The following is a 16,177-nucleotide window of genomic DNA, read 5'->3' as shown; positions in this document are numbered from 1 at the left end:
CTGAGTGACGATCATACTGCCCTGCTGGAGACGCTCGAACTGCCTGCGATAATCCTCTCTCAGTGTGACAGGAAGGAACTTCTTAAGAAATATCTGAGAGAACTGGTCCCAAGTAAAAGCAAGAGACCGATCTGGTCTGGTCAATACAAAATCAGTCCACCATCTCTTGGTGGAACCCATCATCTGAAACACAGCAAAATCGACCTCATTGGTCTCCACTATCCCCATGTTCTGCAGCACCTCATGGCAGCGGTCAAGATAATCCTGTGGGTCCTCAGAAGGTGCACCACTGTAGTGAACTGGAAAAAGCTTGGAGAACTTTTCCATCCTCAATAAGCTCTCAGAAGACATAGCTAATCCACCATCGGCCTGTACTGCAACAACCGGCTGTACCACCCCAACTGGCTGAGCTGCTGGAGTCTGATACTGGGGAGCCATCTGCTCCGGCGTGTGAGTAACAGGAGTCTGTGCTTCTCCTCCAGCCTGAGAGACGGTTGGTGCCATGGGAAATGTGCCAGTCTAGGCCACACTCTCCATAAGGCCCACCAAACGGACCAAAGCATCCTGAAGCACTGGGGTGGCGATAAACCCTCCGTGGCATGAGTTGGTCCGGCTGGAACAGTCTGCGCTGGAACCTCCTCGTCAAACTCTACCTGAGGCTCCACTGCTGGTGCTGCTGCTCGAGCTCTGGGCTGAGCCCTGCCCCTGCCTTGGGCTCTGGCCTCGGCCTCAACCTCTAGCACGGCCTTGGCCTCGACCTCTGCCTCTCGTAGAAGCTGCTACTGGGGGCTCTGACTGCTGCTCAGCTGAGGATCCAGTACGTGTTCTCGCCATATGCGAGAGAACAAGAGTAGAAGAGTTCAATAAGCAATGAGAGAACAAAATCACACGACAGAGAAGAATAGAAGTGAAATTGTTCCTAAACTTCGTAGCCTCTGGAAGATAAGTACAGGCGTCTCTGTACCGATCTTCCAGACTCTACTAAGCCTGCTCGTGAATTGTAAGACCTAGGCAACCTAGTGCTCTGATACCAACTTTTCACGACCCGGAATTCCCACCGTCGGGACCGTGATGGCTCCTAACATTTCACTTTATAGGCAAGCCAACGTTAGAGGATTCTTATTGCCAACTTAGCAAATTTCAATAACAAGAACAATTAAGCTAAATAGAAGCTAAAGCTGAGTTGTGGAATAACATAAAACCCATAATATCTGTTACATTTAGGATCTGGAGTCACAACTCACGAGCTACTATGATTTACTACAAGCAGAGTCTGAAAGAAAATACACTGTTCTGAAGGAAAAGAAACAGTAAAATAATAAGACTAGGAAGAGACTCCAGGGTTTGCGGACGCCAGCAGATCTACCTTGGGTCTCCTGTCAAGCAATCTAGCTGCTAACCTCACGATAAGCTAGGGCTGGTACCAAAATATGCACAATAAGTGCATAGTATCAGTACAACCAATCCCATGTACTGGTAAGTGTCGAGCCTAACCTCGATGAAGTAGTGACGAGGCTATGACAAGACACCTGCATAATAAACCTATGCAGCATAACAATATATGTACAAAATAACAACAAATAGAAACTAGACAAGTAATATCGGGAGGGGGACATGCTGAGGGGGATACGAGATAAGAGAATCACAACAGAAATGATAACCAGAACAATCAATATGCCTTGAACCAGTGAAAACGATTAAAGACAATAAAGGAAAGTGCACGGCATTACCCTTCGTTCTTTTACTCTCAACCTCACCATATAAATGAACAGAAACGGTACGACATCACCCTTCGTGCATTAACTCTCATAACATGGCACGATATCGCCCTTCGTGCATTAACACTCACAATATGGTACGTCATCCACCTTCGTGCATTAACACTCACAATATGGCACGACATCACCCTTCGGGTATTAATACTCACAATATGGCATGGCACCACCCTTCGTGTATTAATATTCTCTCTTACCATAAGGCAATGAACAAATAACAACAGGGAGATAAAATAACACGAACAAGCCTTACTTCAACATTTGGTTCCACAATACCAACCTCAACTTTGAAATCAATGCTTAATTATAACCAAAAGATCCGTAAACATGATAAGAACGATCAATTTAATAATACTAGTCTAAACATGGATAACATGATCAAAGAAAGCAATAATTACAAGAAACCAAGTCCCACCCGCATGCTTTAACCCGACAATAACACATAAATACTCGTCACCTCACATATACGTGGTACCCAACATCTAAACATGTAGAAAATAGACAAACAAGTCCTATTCCCTCAAGCCAAGGTTAGCCACGACACTTACCTCGCTCCAAAGACAAAACTCAAAGATCAACCACGATTTTTCCTTTCAAACAAGCCTCCGAACCAATAGGATCTAGCAAATTACCAACCAAGCGACTCAAATTAAGCCTTAGGAACTACCCACGATTGTAAAGAATTCAATTTAGGTCATTATTGCGAAAGTCAACAAAAGTCAACACCCGAGCCCGCTTGGTCCAAACCCAAAATTCGGACCAAAATCCGATTACCCATTCACCCCCGAGTCCGGTTATATAATTTGTTTTGGAGTCCGGCCTCAATTTGAGGTCTAAATCCCTATTTTCAAATATTCCTAATTCTACTAAAAACCCCCAATTTCCACCATGAGACTCTAGATTTTAGGTTGAAATCTTAGAAAAAGTAGTGAAAGATTGAAAGAAACTAGTTTAGAATCACTTACCAATGATTTGGGGAAGAAAAGTTCTTTGAAAAATCGCCTCTAGGGTTTTTGAGTTTGAAAATTTGAAGAATGAACCAAAAATCCCGTCTAAGTCATTTTTGATCAGTTGTAGGTGTCACATTTGCGACCTAGGTTTTGCAAGTGCATGCCCCGCCAATTCAAAGAATAAATCGCAAATGTGAAGATCTTCACACCCCTGCTCTCTTCGCAAATGCGAAGAATAGTTCGCAAACGCGAACCTGACCTTCCGCAATTGCGACCATATGATCGTATTTGCGATCACTGCTGTCCCTTGACTCACTTCGTAAATGCGAAGAATGTTTCGCAAATGCGAGCTCTATGTGGCCCAGCTAGTTTTCGCAAATGTGAGGTGTAGCTCGCAAATGCAAAAACCTCAGAGGTCGCAAATGCGATGCCTAATCTCACAAATGTGAGATCAGAGGCCTGCACCAAAACTGGAAATACCAGCAATGTTCTAAGTCCAATTTTTACTCTGTAGCCTATCCGAAACTCACCGAGCCCTCGGGCTCTAAACCAAAAGTGCACACAAGTATAAAAACATCATACGAACTTGCTCGCGATCACATCGCCAAAATAACACCTAGAACTAAGAATTGAGCACTAAATCAAATGAAATTTTCAAGAAAGCTTTGAAACTTCTATTTTCACAACTGAACGTCCGAATCACGTAAAACCAACTCTGTTTCTCACCAAATTTGACAGAAAATTCATAAATATGGTATTGGATTTATACCGGGTTCTAGAACCAAAATACGGACCCGATATCCAAAAAGTCAAACATTGGTCAGACATTTCAAATTCATTAAGCCTATAACTTTCAAATTTCAAAAAAGTCCGATATCTCGGGTTAGGGACTTTCGAATTCGATTCCGGACATACGCCCAAGTCCCAAATTACGATACGGACCCACCGGGACCGTCAAAATACGAATCCGGGTCCATTTACTCAAAATGTTGACCGAAGTCAACTCAAATAAAATTTTTTAGGCAAAATTCTTGTTTTCATCAGGTTTTAACGTAAAAAGCTTTTCGGAAATACGTCCCGACTGCGCACGCAAATCAAGGAGGGATAAAGTGAGGTGTTTAAAGCTTAAAAACACAGAATTGAGTTTTAAAACATAAGATCACCTTTCGGGTCATCACACTTTATCCAATTAAGCTTCCATATACTTTTACTATTTACCATCGCGATGTATTTGAAAAATAAGACTTCAAGGATTACGACTCGTTGCTTGAAAGTAGAATTGCTCGATGTGACGCTAGAGCAAGTTATTTAGCTTCAATTCTTGACAACCAAAATGGCGCAAATGCCGATCTCACTGGGAAAAAAAAGGGAATTGGTCCCAAAATCAACGGATACTTACTTTGCGAGTAGTGAGTATGTTGCATCTTTTCTGATAGGTAGCGAAATGATAAAAAATTATTTGGTAATAGATACTGGAAGTGATTTACTTTGGTGGCAATTGTCACACCTCCCTTTTCACTATTCTCGAAAGGGTATATAAGGGAGTTTTTCCAATTTAAGTGACAATCGAAACGGGATTATTATTTAAGATCAGAGTCGCCACTTGGGATAGTTAATGGTGTCCCAAGTCACCGGTTTAGAATCCCGAATCGAGGAGATTTGACTCTGTTTTAATGTCTGCGAAACACAGAAATCCGGGTAAGGAATTCTGTTAACCCGGGAGAAGGTGTTAGGCACTCCCGAGTTCCGTGGTTCTAGCACGGTTGCTTTGATCATACTTGGCTCATTAAAATTGTTTAACTACTCATTTTTTGAACCTATGTGCATATGCCCTTTTTAATTAAGAGATTATCTTGAAACAGGTACGTGTACCCATTTGTTTGGCGCGTCAAAAATTATGTCATGCAAACGTGTCCACAATCAATAACGCTTTGTTATTATTAAGAAAGTTTGGCCAAATAATAGTATCAATCTTACTTAAATAAAATAACTATTAAAATAAGAGTAACCGTTAAAACAAACATATTTTTTTGTAATTTTTTTTTTGTGACGAAATGAAGTAAAAGAGTCAAAATTAGTTGAAATAGCGATATTAGGCCTATACTAAATATTTACATGCTAAAATAAAAAAAAAATTGGGGAGGGTCAAAAATCACATGTCTACGGCAATGTGGACCATGTGAGGCAAATAAGTGCTACAAACAAAATATGATTCTACTACATCTAAAACATTTCGAAAAGTTGATTGCTTTCGACATGGTTCAAGATGCATGACTAATAACCCGGCTTTTCACTACGATCTAGATAGCTTTGAGTGTAGGTATGATCATGATTATGTGGATTGATCAAGAACAAAAGGTTTTATAGCAGATGACGTAATAAATTTTGTATTAGACCAAAGACCAATTAGGGTTACGTTTGGATGTAGCAAAGATCAAACCGATGAAAGAAATTTCATTGCTTCCGCTTCTGGGATTGCTGGCCTCGGGCGTGATGCATTCCCAGTACAAGTTGGTGGATACTCTTTACCATAGCAATTTCGCGCTGACTCTAATTTCCATGTGTCTACCAAGTTTCCTTTCGGGAAAAGGATCTGTATTGAGTTTTCATACAAGCAATTGGCTAGGAGCAAAATCAGCAAAATTATTACCAAATTACGTGCAACCATCACTTTACTTTGTCAACCTTTATAAGTGTTTGTTAATGATCGGGAAATTCTAGTGAAACCATCACGGTGGAATTTTACACAAGATATGTTGAACGGCGGAATCTTAGTGGATACAGGAACAAGATTTACCCGTTTTCCTCATGATTTTTATATAGTCTTTCGCTACATATTTAGAATTGAAGTACGGGATATTAGAATGGTTGAAAATCCAGTTGGAGCTTTTGACACTTGCTATAAGGAAGATCCAAATGGTCATGACTTATACTTTCTTGTTGTGAAGTTGTACTTTGGCAGCGTAAACCCGAGTACCATGTTGTTTCTCGCGCAAGAACAAGTCGTTGTGAAGTATCGTGGGCTCTACTGCTTGGCTTTTAAGGGATGGAATAATGAATACTCAATATTAGGAAGTAATCAACTCCAAGGTGTAGCATTATCTTTTGATACATCAGCAAACACTTTGTCCTTTGACGCAGATGGATGCGATTGAGATACATATGAAATTTCTGGGTCTTAAATCTAAAGTTAGATAAAAATTCACAATGACTACAACTAGTATGTCTTCTTCTTTCTTTCTGTTTCTTTTCAAGACTCAACCATCAAATAAAGCTAAATTATTGCAATTGGCACCCACTAGCTTGGGGTTAAGGAGTAATTGTAGTAGTAGTATTCAAAAACTGTCTTAACTTAAGCAGCATAGTTGATATATTCTAGTACTTGATTTCTTTCGCAAAAATGGCTGACACTGACAAACTTGGAGGTGGTTATGCTAAATGATTAAGGCTATGGTTTATCAGCAAATTGCATTCTAGACATCAATCCAACTGTATTTTAGGGTGTCCTGTTGAAAGTACAAGGGGGTGGGGTGAATTGTTTATTTTTATATTTTCATCGCTACAAGTTGACTAGTTTTCTAATTAGTCAACTAGATGTAATAACGTGATAACAGTAAGAGCATAATTTAAGATGCAGAAACAAAGTGCAGGAATTAAAGACACCAAAATTTTTATACTGGTTCGGATTCAATGTGAATCCTAGTTCAGTCCCCTTGGGTTGCAAGGGAGTTCTCTTTCAGTGAATGAGTTTCTCGAGTACAAAGTGAATGGTGTGGTTTACACCAATGGCTCAGTTCCTATATCACTCGTTTCTTTTTGATACAATGCCTCACCAGTATTTTTCTCTCTTTCTTCTCTAACTTGCTACACAGCAGGTCTAGTAGAACTACAATATTTGTTTGCAGTAGAACAAAGAGAGGGTATTTGGTTCGATCAAAGTATGTTTGTCTAAGTCTTAAGGATGCGTATAAATACTTTGTAGGAGGCCGTTTGCTGAAGAGATTTGACAACCCAAGAGATTTGATCCTTGAAAAGAGATTGATTCTTTCCAAGAATAAGGTTATTTGTCGTTGCTCTTCCTTGATGATAGGGCATTGATAGCTTTCCTTCTACAAGTCGTGATAACTCGGGTTTACTCCTTGATTATTGGTCCTTCCAAAAATAGCAGCTTGATCGATCATCTTGCAAGATCTTCGATGCTTCTTTTCCGTTTCAATCAATCTCTGATTGATTCCCTTACCGAATATTTAGTTGGTTGATTGATTCCTTCCTTTTGAGTTCTTTAATCTTGGATGATTTCCTTGAGTTCCTATATCAAAAACAGTAATATTATTTTTCATCATTAAAACTAAACCTAACAATATCTCCCTCTTTGGTGATGACAAAATAATATATGTAAATATGTAAACATCAGTTGAATTCCCTGTATTTTACTCCCCCTCAGTAGGTGCTTCCTTTAGTTGACTGCTTCTCCAAGATCTCTGACTCCCCCTCAAGAGGTGCCGTTGGGACTTCTTTTGGTTAGCTTCTCCTGTAGTATCTATAGTCGACTTCCCTTGCAGTGGATGTATCTGCACTATCTGCACTAATATGGATATCCTTTCTTCCCCTTTTCGGCATCAGCAAAGAGGGGACAAGATAGCAATACACTATACACGATATACTATAAACATGATATGCTAGCAGAGTTATGGCAAAACAAATTATATTGTCTAAACAACATAAAGAAAAGCAGAAATCATCCAAACGACTGGTTATCCAGTCCAAAACAGCATAGCAAAAAAATTGTCTTAAATTTCCACATTAACGACGCAAGAAATAGTAAGTGTGTTGCATATCGCTTCCTTTAGCTGATCAAATCTGGCATTGGCTGAGATAGTCACTCCATCAAGCCTGTCGTGTACCTCCTTGAATGCCTTGACTACGATTTCCCTAACTCTGAGAACTGCAACTCTTATCTTTAAAACACCAGACCCTGTCTCTTTTAAGATAGCATGAATATCTCCAACAGTGGACTGGGTAGTAGTAAGGAGAGCTTTGATGGCGGACAACTGATTGTCAATGGCCACTAGTTTCTCAGCAAGATCAGGGACACTAGGACTATGATGGGAAACAGAGGGTTTGGGTTTTGGATGAGGTTGAGCATGTTTGAATTCACCTTCTTGTTTCTTTACCCATGAGCCCTTCACACACATATACCGCATACTTTCAAACGCTCTGGAATTGTAAGATTTTGAAACAGATATGAAGGGATATTCAGAGATGGAGATATTATGTGCCTCCAGAATGTGAGTGATGGCCATCCCATAGGGTAGACTAGTGGGATCATCAGCACTCTCAATCATAAAATTGATGATCCAGGAGGACAGTTTGATCTTGAGTTTTGTCACAAGGCAATACACAAGAAAGGTATCTCTTTGAGAGAAGGTGGAGAAAGACCAAGTACAAGGAAGCAGAGTAGTTGCAACAATGTGGGCTAGAACACGAGTTTCAAAGCTAACATCACTAGGGCCTAACTGGTTTGGGAGAGAATCAGATGGACACTCAGCAATACACCGTTTTGTTTGATCAAAAGTGATTTCAAAGTCATCAGGCCAGGAATTTTTGAAAAGCATAGCACAACCAAGAACAATGTGCTTGTCTAACACTAAGGATTCCAACTTATCAGACTTACTGGAACGAAGATTTGCATCAAACATTTTCACTAGGGGTTTATAGACCTTAGGAGAGGGAACAGAAAAGAATTTAGACCAGCCCTGATGAACAAACAAATCTTTTACCTTATAATTTAGGGCTTCCATGTCATCAAGGTCGACTACCCTCCCATGAGCAATTGGCTTGTCTTTCAAAGCGAAGAGAAAATTCTTATTTGGAGAATCCCAGAAATTTAGGTCAGACTCTAAAGAACTGGAGAGATCTATTTTCGGCTTCTTTGGAGTAAAGGATTCAGGGGGTTCTTCCATAGGCATTTTTCCTAGGGCTTTTTCTCCTAAAGAGTGAGAATGGTCTGAAAGGTCCTCCTGAGAGGAGGTAAAACCTTCAGAATGGTCGGACCCTAGGTCTACTTGTTCTGGAGGTTGAGATGGGAGTTTAGTTCTGGAGCGAGTACTCTTCCTGGTGGAAGCAGAAGGATTTTTTGAGTGTTTGGCCATGGAAGAGATTTTGATGAGAGAAAGTTTTGGAGAGGGTTTCTAGGCGATGGGGACGATGGAGATTGAAAAGGGTTTTCAGGTATTAAAAGAGGGTTTCTGACGGTTGAGTACAGAAAAGGAAGGAGTGTCAGTTGAACAGACGTGATGATTGGGTTTCCTTCTTTGAACTCTGTAACTGATGTGAAAAGAGAGGAAAAGAGAGGGAATTCGGAGGCGCAATTAATGATCAGAAAACAACAAAGTTTGAACATTAGGCATAAAAAAATAGTAACACATAGGTCCTAACATTAATGATTAATGCAAATAATACCAAGTAATACTCTTAAAAAGCCAAATCTGTCCTCTAGTAATAGCTTAGTAAAGATATTCGCTAATTGATCAGTAGTTCCAACAAAAGATAGTTCTATATTTCCCTTAAGAACATGATATCTAATAAAATGACGCTTGATATCTATATGCTTAGCCTTAGAATGATGCATAAGATTCTTAGACATATAGCTCTAGAGTTATCAAGAAAATTGGAATAGGTTTAAAGAATAATTCATAGTCACCCAATTGATGAGACATCCATAGTAATTGTGCCTAATATTTTCCAATGGCGATATACTCAGCCTCAGTCGTGGATAATGCGAGTGATCCTTGCTTTTTACTGTTTCAAGATATTAGTGCCTTTCCAAGTAATTGACATGTTCCACTGGTGCTTTTTCTGACTTATCACCTGCAAGATCAGCATCTGAAAAACCTTCTAATTTAAAATTGTTAGATCGTGGATGTCGCGCCCCCTTTTTCCTCGCGGAGTCCGGGTTTCGACATTTTGGGACAACTCCTTTCCTTTTGGGAATTGGGTATGAGATTTGAAGAGTCGCCACCTAACGAATTAAGGTGCGTTAGGGCACCTAGAACAATTAACTCGTGAGACCATTTACATTACCAGAGATTGGGTAAGGGCTCGAAATTACCTTGAGGGGAAGGTATTAGGCACCCCTCGAGGTCCACAACAATGGGTCCCGGCCAAACTCAACTCAAGCGAATTAGTCTTTAAGGAAATAAAGCAGTTTAAACAAATGGAGATTATTTTAAACGGGAATTAAAAGGGTCCTAAGTTTATTAGCCTATAGGATCACTTCTATGCAATACTCAGTAACCTTCCCCAAATTGAGGTGTTACGCGTAGCATTAGCGCACAGGTCATCATCTCCTTTACTACCCAATTACCCTCCCCTTTTCAATTATTACCTAAGCATTCTGATAACATCCAGTACGTACCTTATGCGTGCACTACCCGTCCCTTACCTCTAGCCCTGGAGGTGTTTAGGACCTCTATTTAAGGTGGTTCTAGACTCTCCTATGTTGTTTAAAAGGAGAAAACTAAGCGACTAATAAAAGTCAAGTAGGACCGTCACATAAGGAGCGATTAAGTGGGCTCATGTTAACCTCCACAAATAGACAAACAAATGCACGCTGTTCAAACAAGCAATTTTTAAATGATTTTAGGATCCTATAGGCATGATATCTGAATGAGCACAAAGAAAAATATACAACAGTTTTTAAGCAAGCAGACGAGTGCCTATCAGTTTGCTTACTGATTTGGTTAATACTCTGAATTCGGGCATATCTTAAACAAGCAATCACAGTTTTTAGACACAGAATTTTAATTATCCTACAGGCTTGCCTAAGTGATAGTCGAGTAGAACCCTATAGACATGGTATCTAAGCTGTAAACCAGTTATTGATTTCAACAGACGGATTTCATCTTTTAGATCCTATAGGCATGCTTTCTAAGTGCTGAAACTGATTATAAGCATTTTTTCTTATATACATGATATCTAAACACAGAAATAGATTTTTTACACTTACTTCCTATAGGCATGATGTCTAAGTGTCAAGACTGATTTTATACTTATTTCCTATAGGCATGATATCTAAGCGCGAAACCGATATTTCCTATAAGCATGATAACTATATGCAGAATTGATTATTTTATGTCCTATAGGCATGGTATTTAGGTGATTTCTAGTTCCTATAGGCAGGATATCTATTAATCATGTGTAGGTAGAATTCTTTAAGCACATTGGCAGCAAACAGACAACATCCTATAGACATGGTTACTAATGCATAAAAGGTGCATGGATCCTGCAGACATGATTTCTAATGCAAAGAATCTATGAACAGAATTTCTAGCATACGGGTGAAGTACAGAACAAAATAATTAGAAAGCCCTATAGACATGATCTCTAAACAATTATAACGCTCACATAATCATCAATAATCCTATAGGCAGGATTTCTACCCGAGTTTCAAGCAAAGATACAGAGTAAACCCCCCCAGCTTTTACTAATAACCCTCATATCTATTTTTTACCAAGATTATTACATTATTACAGACCAATACGAATAGATTACACAATAAAAAAAAGAAATCATTAAACTATAGGGAGCCTTATCAGGCCCAATGTCAACCTGGAAGCCAGGCCTTCAAGCAAGTCTGATGTCCACAGGTAGTCCACAATACACAAAATGGACTTCTGGTGTGTCAAAGTTCCCAAAGGCCTCAGGGACCCCAGGCAATGCTCACACCATAACCTTTTCAAAGAAACAGTTTTGTAAAGAGTTTGGAAGGCTAGCCCCAGTGTGTCAGAGTTAAGAGGAGTCTCATGGACCCTAGGCAGTGCTCACACTGGGGGTGGTAGGACCCTAGATAACTAAGAGTAGAAGTTTGAAAATAGTGTATAAGGGTAGGGGACAATTTCAGAAAGAAAAGCAGCATAGCAGAACCATATTTCAGTAGATTGACTCAGATAGAGTTACCAGTAGTTAAACAATCACAACAACACAGGGTCACTGGAATCATAGACATAATAGAGTCACATTTGAGTCAAACAAGGTTTCACATTGCCGGGGTTGACTTAGTCTATTAACTATTACTAGAAGGAATAATATAAACATGTATTTAGCAGATTAAAACATGCTGAAGTCAAGTGGCTAATCAGACAACCATACAGAAAGTAGCAGGAATTTAAACACATTATTCTTGAAAGAAGTACACAGAAACCATGAATTGATCAGGAACATACTAAGGTAAATTATCAGCACATAAAAACAGGACAAGAATTGGGGCATGCTGGTTGAGAAACAGGTAAACAAGTGCCATGGATCAAACAGGAATATGCTTAAGTATACTACCCATACTAACATATAGGACAGGGCAAGTTAACAGGAACTAAGGCATGCTAGTTAAGAGAGCAATAAACATGAACACAGAGCAAACAGAAGCATGTTGAAATTCATAATGAACTGACTACATAGCATATAAAGGAGAGTATGATAACAGAAATTGAGGCATACCAGTTAAGAGGTAGCAAACAGGAAGGTGAAGGCAAGTGGAATCCAAGAATCTAGCCTTGGCTTTCAGCCGGCTAGACAGAATAGCAAATAGAAGTAACATAGAGAACTACAATTGTGAGTGTGTGAGTAAGAGTAAGAGTTTATGTGTGTAGGTGTTTTTGTATCTTCCTATGTGTGTTCGTGTGTTCTAAAAATCAGAACGGTGAGGTTATATAGCATTTAGCAGAGTAGAACAAATAAGTTAAAGAAAATTAAGAGGTCACAAATAAGTTAAAGAAAATTAAGAGGTCACAAATAAGGTATGCAAATCATTCAACTGGCTAATTAAGGCTAAACCCAATCAATTAACACGATAGAATCCGGGAAATATCACTTAGTTTAGGGAGAATCAATTAACAGGCAAGATTGACGTAATAAGGTAAACAAATAAATCAGAGACCATCTAGGGGTCGGTCAAAACAAACAAATCCCAGAAATCAGGCTAATAACCTAATTAAGGCAAGTAGTACCAATTATGAGTCACAAATAAGGAAAAATAAGTAAAATCACAGAGAAATACCAATTTTAACAGAAAATATAATTTCGAATCCTAATTAGGCAAATAAAATTAGTTAATCTCTGTTAATTGACAGGGCCAAAGAATAACTGGCAAATATTAGAACAAATAGTGAAATGATTAGAAACCCTAGGGATTAGAACATAGATATGAAAATCACTCGAACAAGTAAAGAGAACCAGAGTCAAACACTTAAAAATTTTCTGAACTTTTACAGAAACGTAAAGAGATGAAACCCTAGTTTTAGGGAAAAGCTAAATTGGTTAATAACAAGAAAAACAAAAGGTTTTTAAAGAGAAATATCAGATAAACTCAAAATCATCTCAGATCAATAGAGATCTGAACGGACTCGAGTAGAAAGTGGCTTGGGTTTTAAAAAAAATGACAAAGATGAGAAAAAATCCGGTTTGGAACCAGATGTTTAGGGCATAAACATGAAGATAACAGTACTCACAAACATAGAGATTAACACAAGCAGGTTCATCGAGAAAATGAAGAGTTGAAGCCAAGTCTGTGTTGAATCTTTATGAGATTCCATCAAACAACAAAGAAATCGAATATCAGTAGGGATAGGAGGTCGGACGGGGCCTAAAATCAAAGGGAAACCCCATCGATTGAAGGGTTTTCGGCGACGGTGGGCTAGGGTTAGGGGAGAGTTTGAGAGAGAAGAGAGGAGGGATTCAAGCGCGGCGGGCGGAAAAAATGATTAGGGTTAGGGTCGTTTGGTTAAGTTAAAAAAGGAAAATTGATCCTGGACCGTTGATCTTCTGAGATCAATGGCCAGGATTAAATTTTGGACTGGGTCGGGTTAGGAAATTGGGTCATGGGTATGATTTAATTGGGCTGGGGTAGAAAATTGGGCTAAGGTCCGAAAAAAAATTTAAAAAAAAGGCTATATGTTAAATACCCAATTAATTTAATAAAATAATTTATAAATGATAAAAATGTGATTTGTGCACGAAAATATTTTAAAATAATTACTTAACTCCATAAACATATAAAAGGTCATTTCCTGTGTAGATAGTGTAATTATGCATATGCATGGGCTATTATTGCAAAAATGTGTAATTCTAGTTTAAAAAATGCCAATGTAATTATAAAAAATATAATTAAAATATTTAAGCACTATTTGGGCATAAATGATGAATTTAGATGATTAAATCATCATAAAAATATAATATGAGGGATAATTATTGGACATTTGTATAGTAAAAATGCAGAAATAAATAGGTCGAAAGCCTTTAAAGTTATAGAAAAATTTATAGAGATGCTTGTGCATATTTGTAAATGCATGTGCACTATTTTTGCATATTAAAAATATATGAGGAAAAAATTGGGTATCAACAGCTGCCCCTCTTTACCCGGGAAGGATAAAAGAGTTGTCGGGTATGGGGGGGGGGGGGGTTTGAAAAATATAGGCCGCACCCTTGTCTCTAAGCTGCTTACATATCCCTGGTTTTACAGGAATCAGGCCATGTGTAGTTCTGGACCCACCAGTGAATGAAACCGGTGGAATTGTTATAGGAACGGTAGTATGTTTCGGAAAAGGTTCTTTTGTGAAAGGTGGTATTAGGTGGGTTTGCGCGGAGTTATGAAGGAGAATCTAATTGTAACGGACGCATCATAGGGCAAATATCTGAACGGTCATAGAGTAAAGGCGAGTAATTGATAGGAATCATTTAAATGGCAGAGTATAAGTGATACGAGCGAAAGCCGGAGCGAAGGTTGCTCCTGTTTGAAGAACGGTTACTTCCTGGGTTACCTGCATAACTTAAAACACGATGTATGCGAGTATACAGATTTTATTAAGATATGACCGAACCCACAGGGCTGCCTACGTATCCCCTCTTAAACGGGAATCAGGTCAAGTGTAGTCTAGTTACATCAAATGAAGAAATGTAAGCAATCTAAACATAGTATCTTTTGGCTGAGTCTGAGTTGATAGGCTTTGGCCAAATTTCACCATCCATTTCTGCAAGTATGAGTGCTCTTCCTGTTAGCACCCGGTGAACCATGTAAGGACCTTGCCAGTTGAGTGAAAATTTCCCTTTGGCTTTATCCTGATGCGGGAAGATCCGCTTCAGCACCAGCTGCCCCGGTGTGAATTGTCTTGGTCTGACACTTTTGTTGAAAGCTCTGGACATCCTGTTCTGATAAAGCTGACCGTGACATACTGCATTCATTCTTTTTCCGTCTATGAGGGCTAGTTGCTCATACAGCTCCTTATCCATTCTGCATCACTGAGTTCGGCTTCTTGTACGATCCTTAAAGAAGGGATTTCTACCTCGGCTGGAATGACAGCTTCGGTACCATAAACCAGTAAATAGGGAGTTTTCCCAGCTGATGTGCAGATCATAGTGCGGTACCCCAATAGGGCAAAGGGTAACTTCTCATGCCATTGTTTGTGATATCCTACAATCTTTCTTAGTATCTTCTTGATGTTCTTGTTGGCAGCTTCCACAGCTCCATTCATTTGAGGCCTGTATGCTGTAGAGTTTTTGTGCTTGATTTTGAAGGTTTCACACATGGATTTCATCAGATCACTGTTGAGATTGGCGGCATTATCAGTGATAATGGACTCCGGGACCCCAAATCGGCAAACAATACGATCCTTGACAAAATCTGCGACGACTTTCTTGGTTACATCTTTGTAAGATGCAGCCTCTACCCATTTTGTGAAATAGTCGATAGCCACTAAAATGAAACGGTGCCCATTGGAAGGGGTGGGCTCGATCGGACCGATGACATCCATTCCCCAAGCAGCAAAAGGCCAAGGTGCACTTGTTGCATTGAGCTCATTTGGTGGTACCTTTATCATATCTTCATGTACCTGGCATTGGTGGCATTTCTGGACGTACCTGATGCAATCCGTTTCTATGGTCATCCAAAAATACCCGGCTCTGAGTATCTTTTTGGTTAGAACAAAACCGTTCACATGTGGTCCGCAAGTTCCGGCATATATATCCTCAAGCAATGTAGAAGCCTCCTTTGCGTCAACACACCTTAACAACCCCAGATCAGGAGTTCTTCTATACAGGGTCCCTCCGTTTGGGAAGACGTGATTGGACAACCTCCGCAGTGTGCATTTCTGAGTATGGTTTGCCTGTTCTTGATATTCTCCTTTCGCCAAATATTCTTTGATGTCGTGGAACCAAGGTTTTCCATCCGTTTCTTCTTCAACATGAGCACAGTAAGCCGGTTGATTATGGATCCTTACCGGGATGGGATCGATGAAATTCTTATTTGGATGTCGTATCAAGGTGGCCAGTGCGTCTGCGAACTCATTTTGAATTCTGGGCACATGTTTGAATTCTATCTTTGTAAATCTCTTTATCAATTCCTGCACTTGATACAAGTATGGTAGTATCTTGGTGTTCTTCGTACCCTATTCTCCTTGAACC

General features: G+C 39.4%; 1 protein-coding gene across 1 annotated transcript; it reads left to right on the top strand.

The window, feature by feature from the left end:
* Window positions 1–5,478: 5,478 nt before the first annotated feature.
* Window positions 5,479–5,880, top strand: LOC109217098 (aspartyl protease AED1-like). Its single transcript, XM_019381329.1, has one exon. The coding sequence runs from the start codon at window positions 5,479–5,481 to the stop codon at window positions 5,878–5,880; it is 402 nt and encodes a 133-aa protein (XP_019236874.1).
* Window positions 5,881–16,177: the final 10,297 nt, after the last annotated feature.

This window comes from Nicotiana attenuata, unplaced genomic scaffold (genome assembly GCF_001879085.1).
Source record: "Nicotiana attenuata strain UT unplaced genomic scaffold, NIATTr2, whole genome shotgun sequence".
Taxonomy (NCBI): Eukaryota; Viridiplantae; Streptophyta; class Magnoliopsida; order Solanales; family Solanaceae; genus Nicotiana; species Nicotiana attenuata.
The sequence above is the reverse complement of the archived record's forward strand: the minus strand, read 5'-3'. Positions and strand labels throughout refer to the sequence as shown.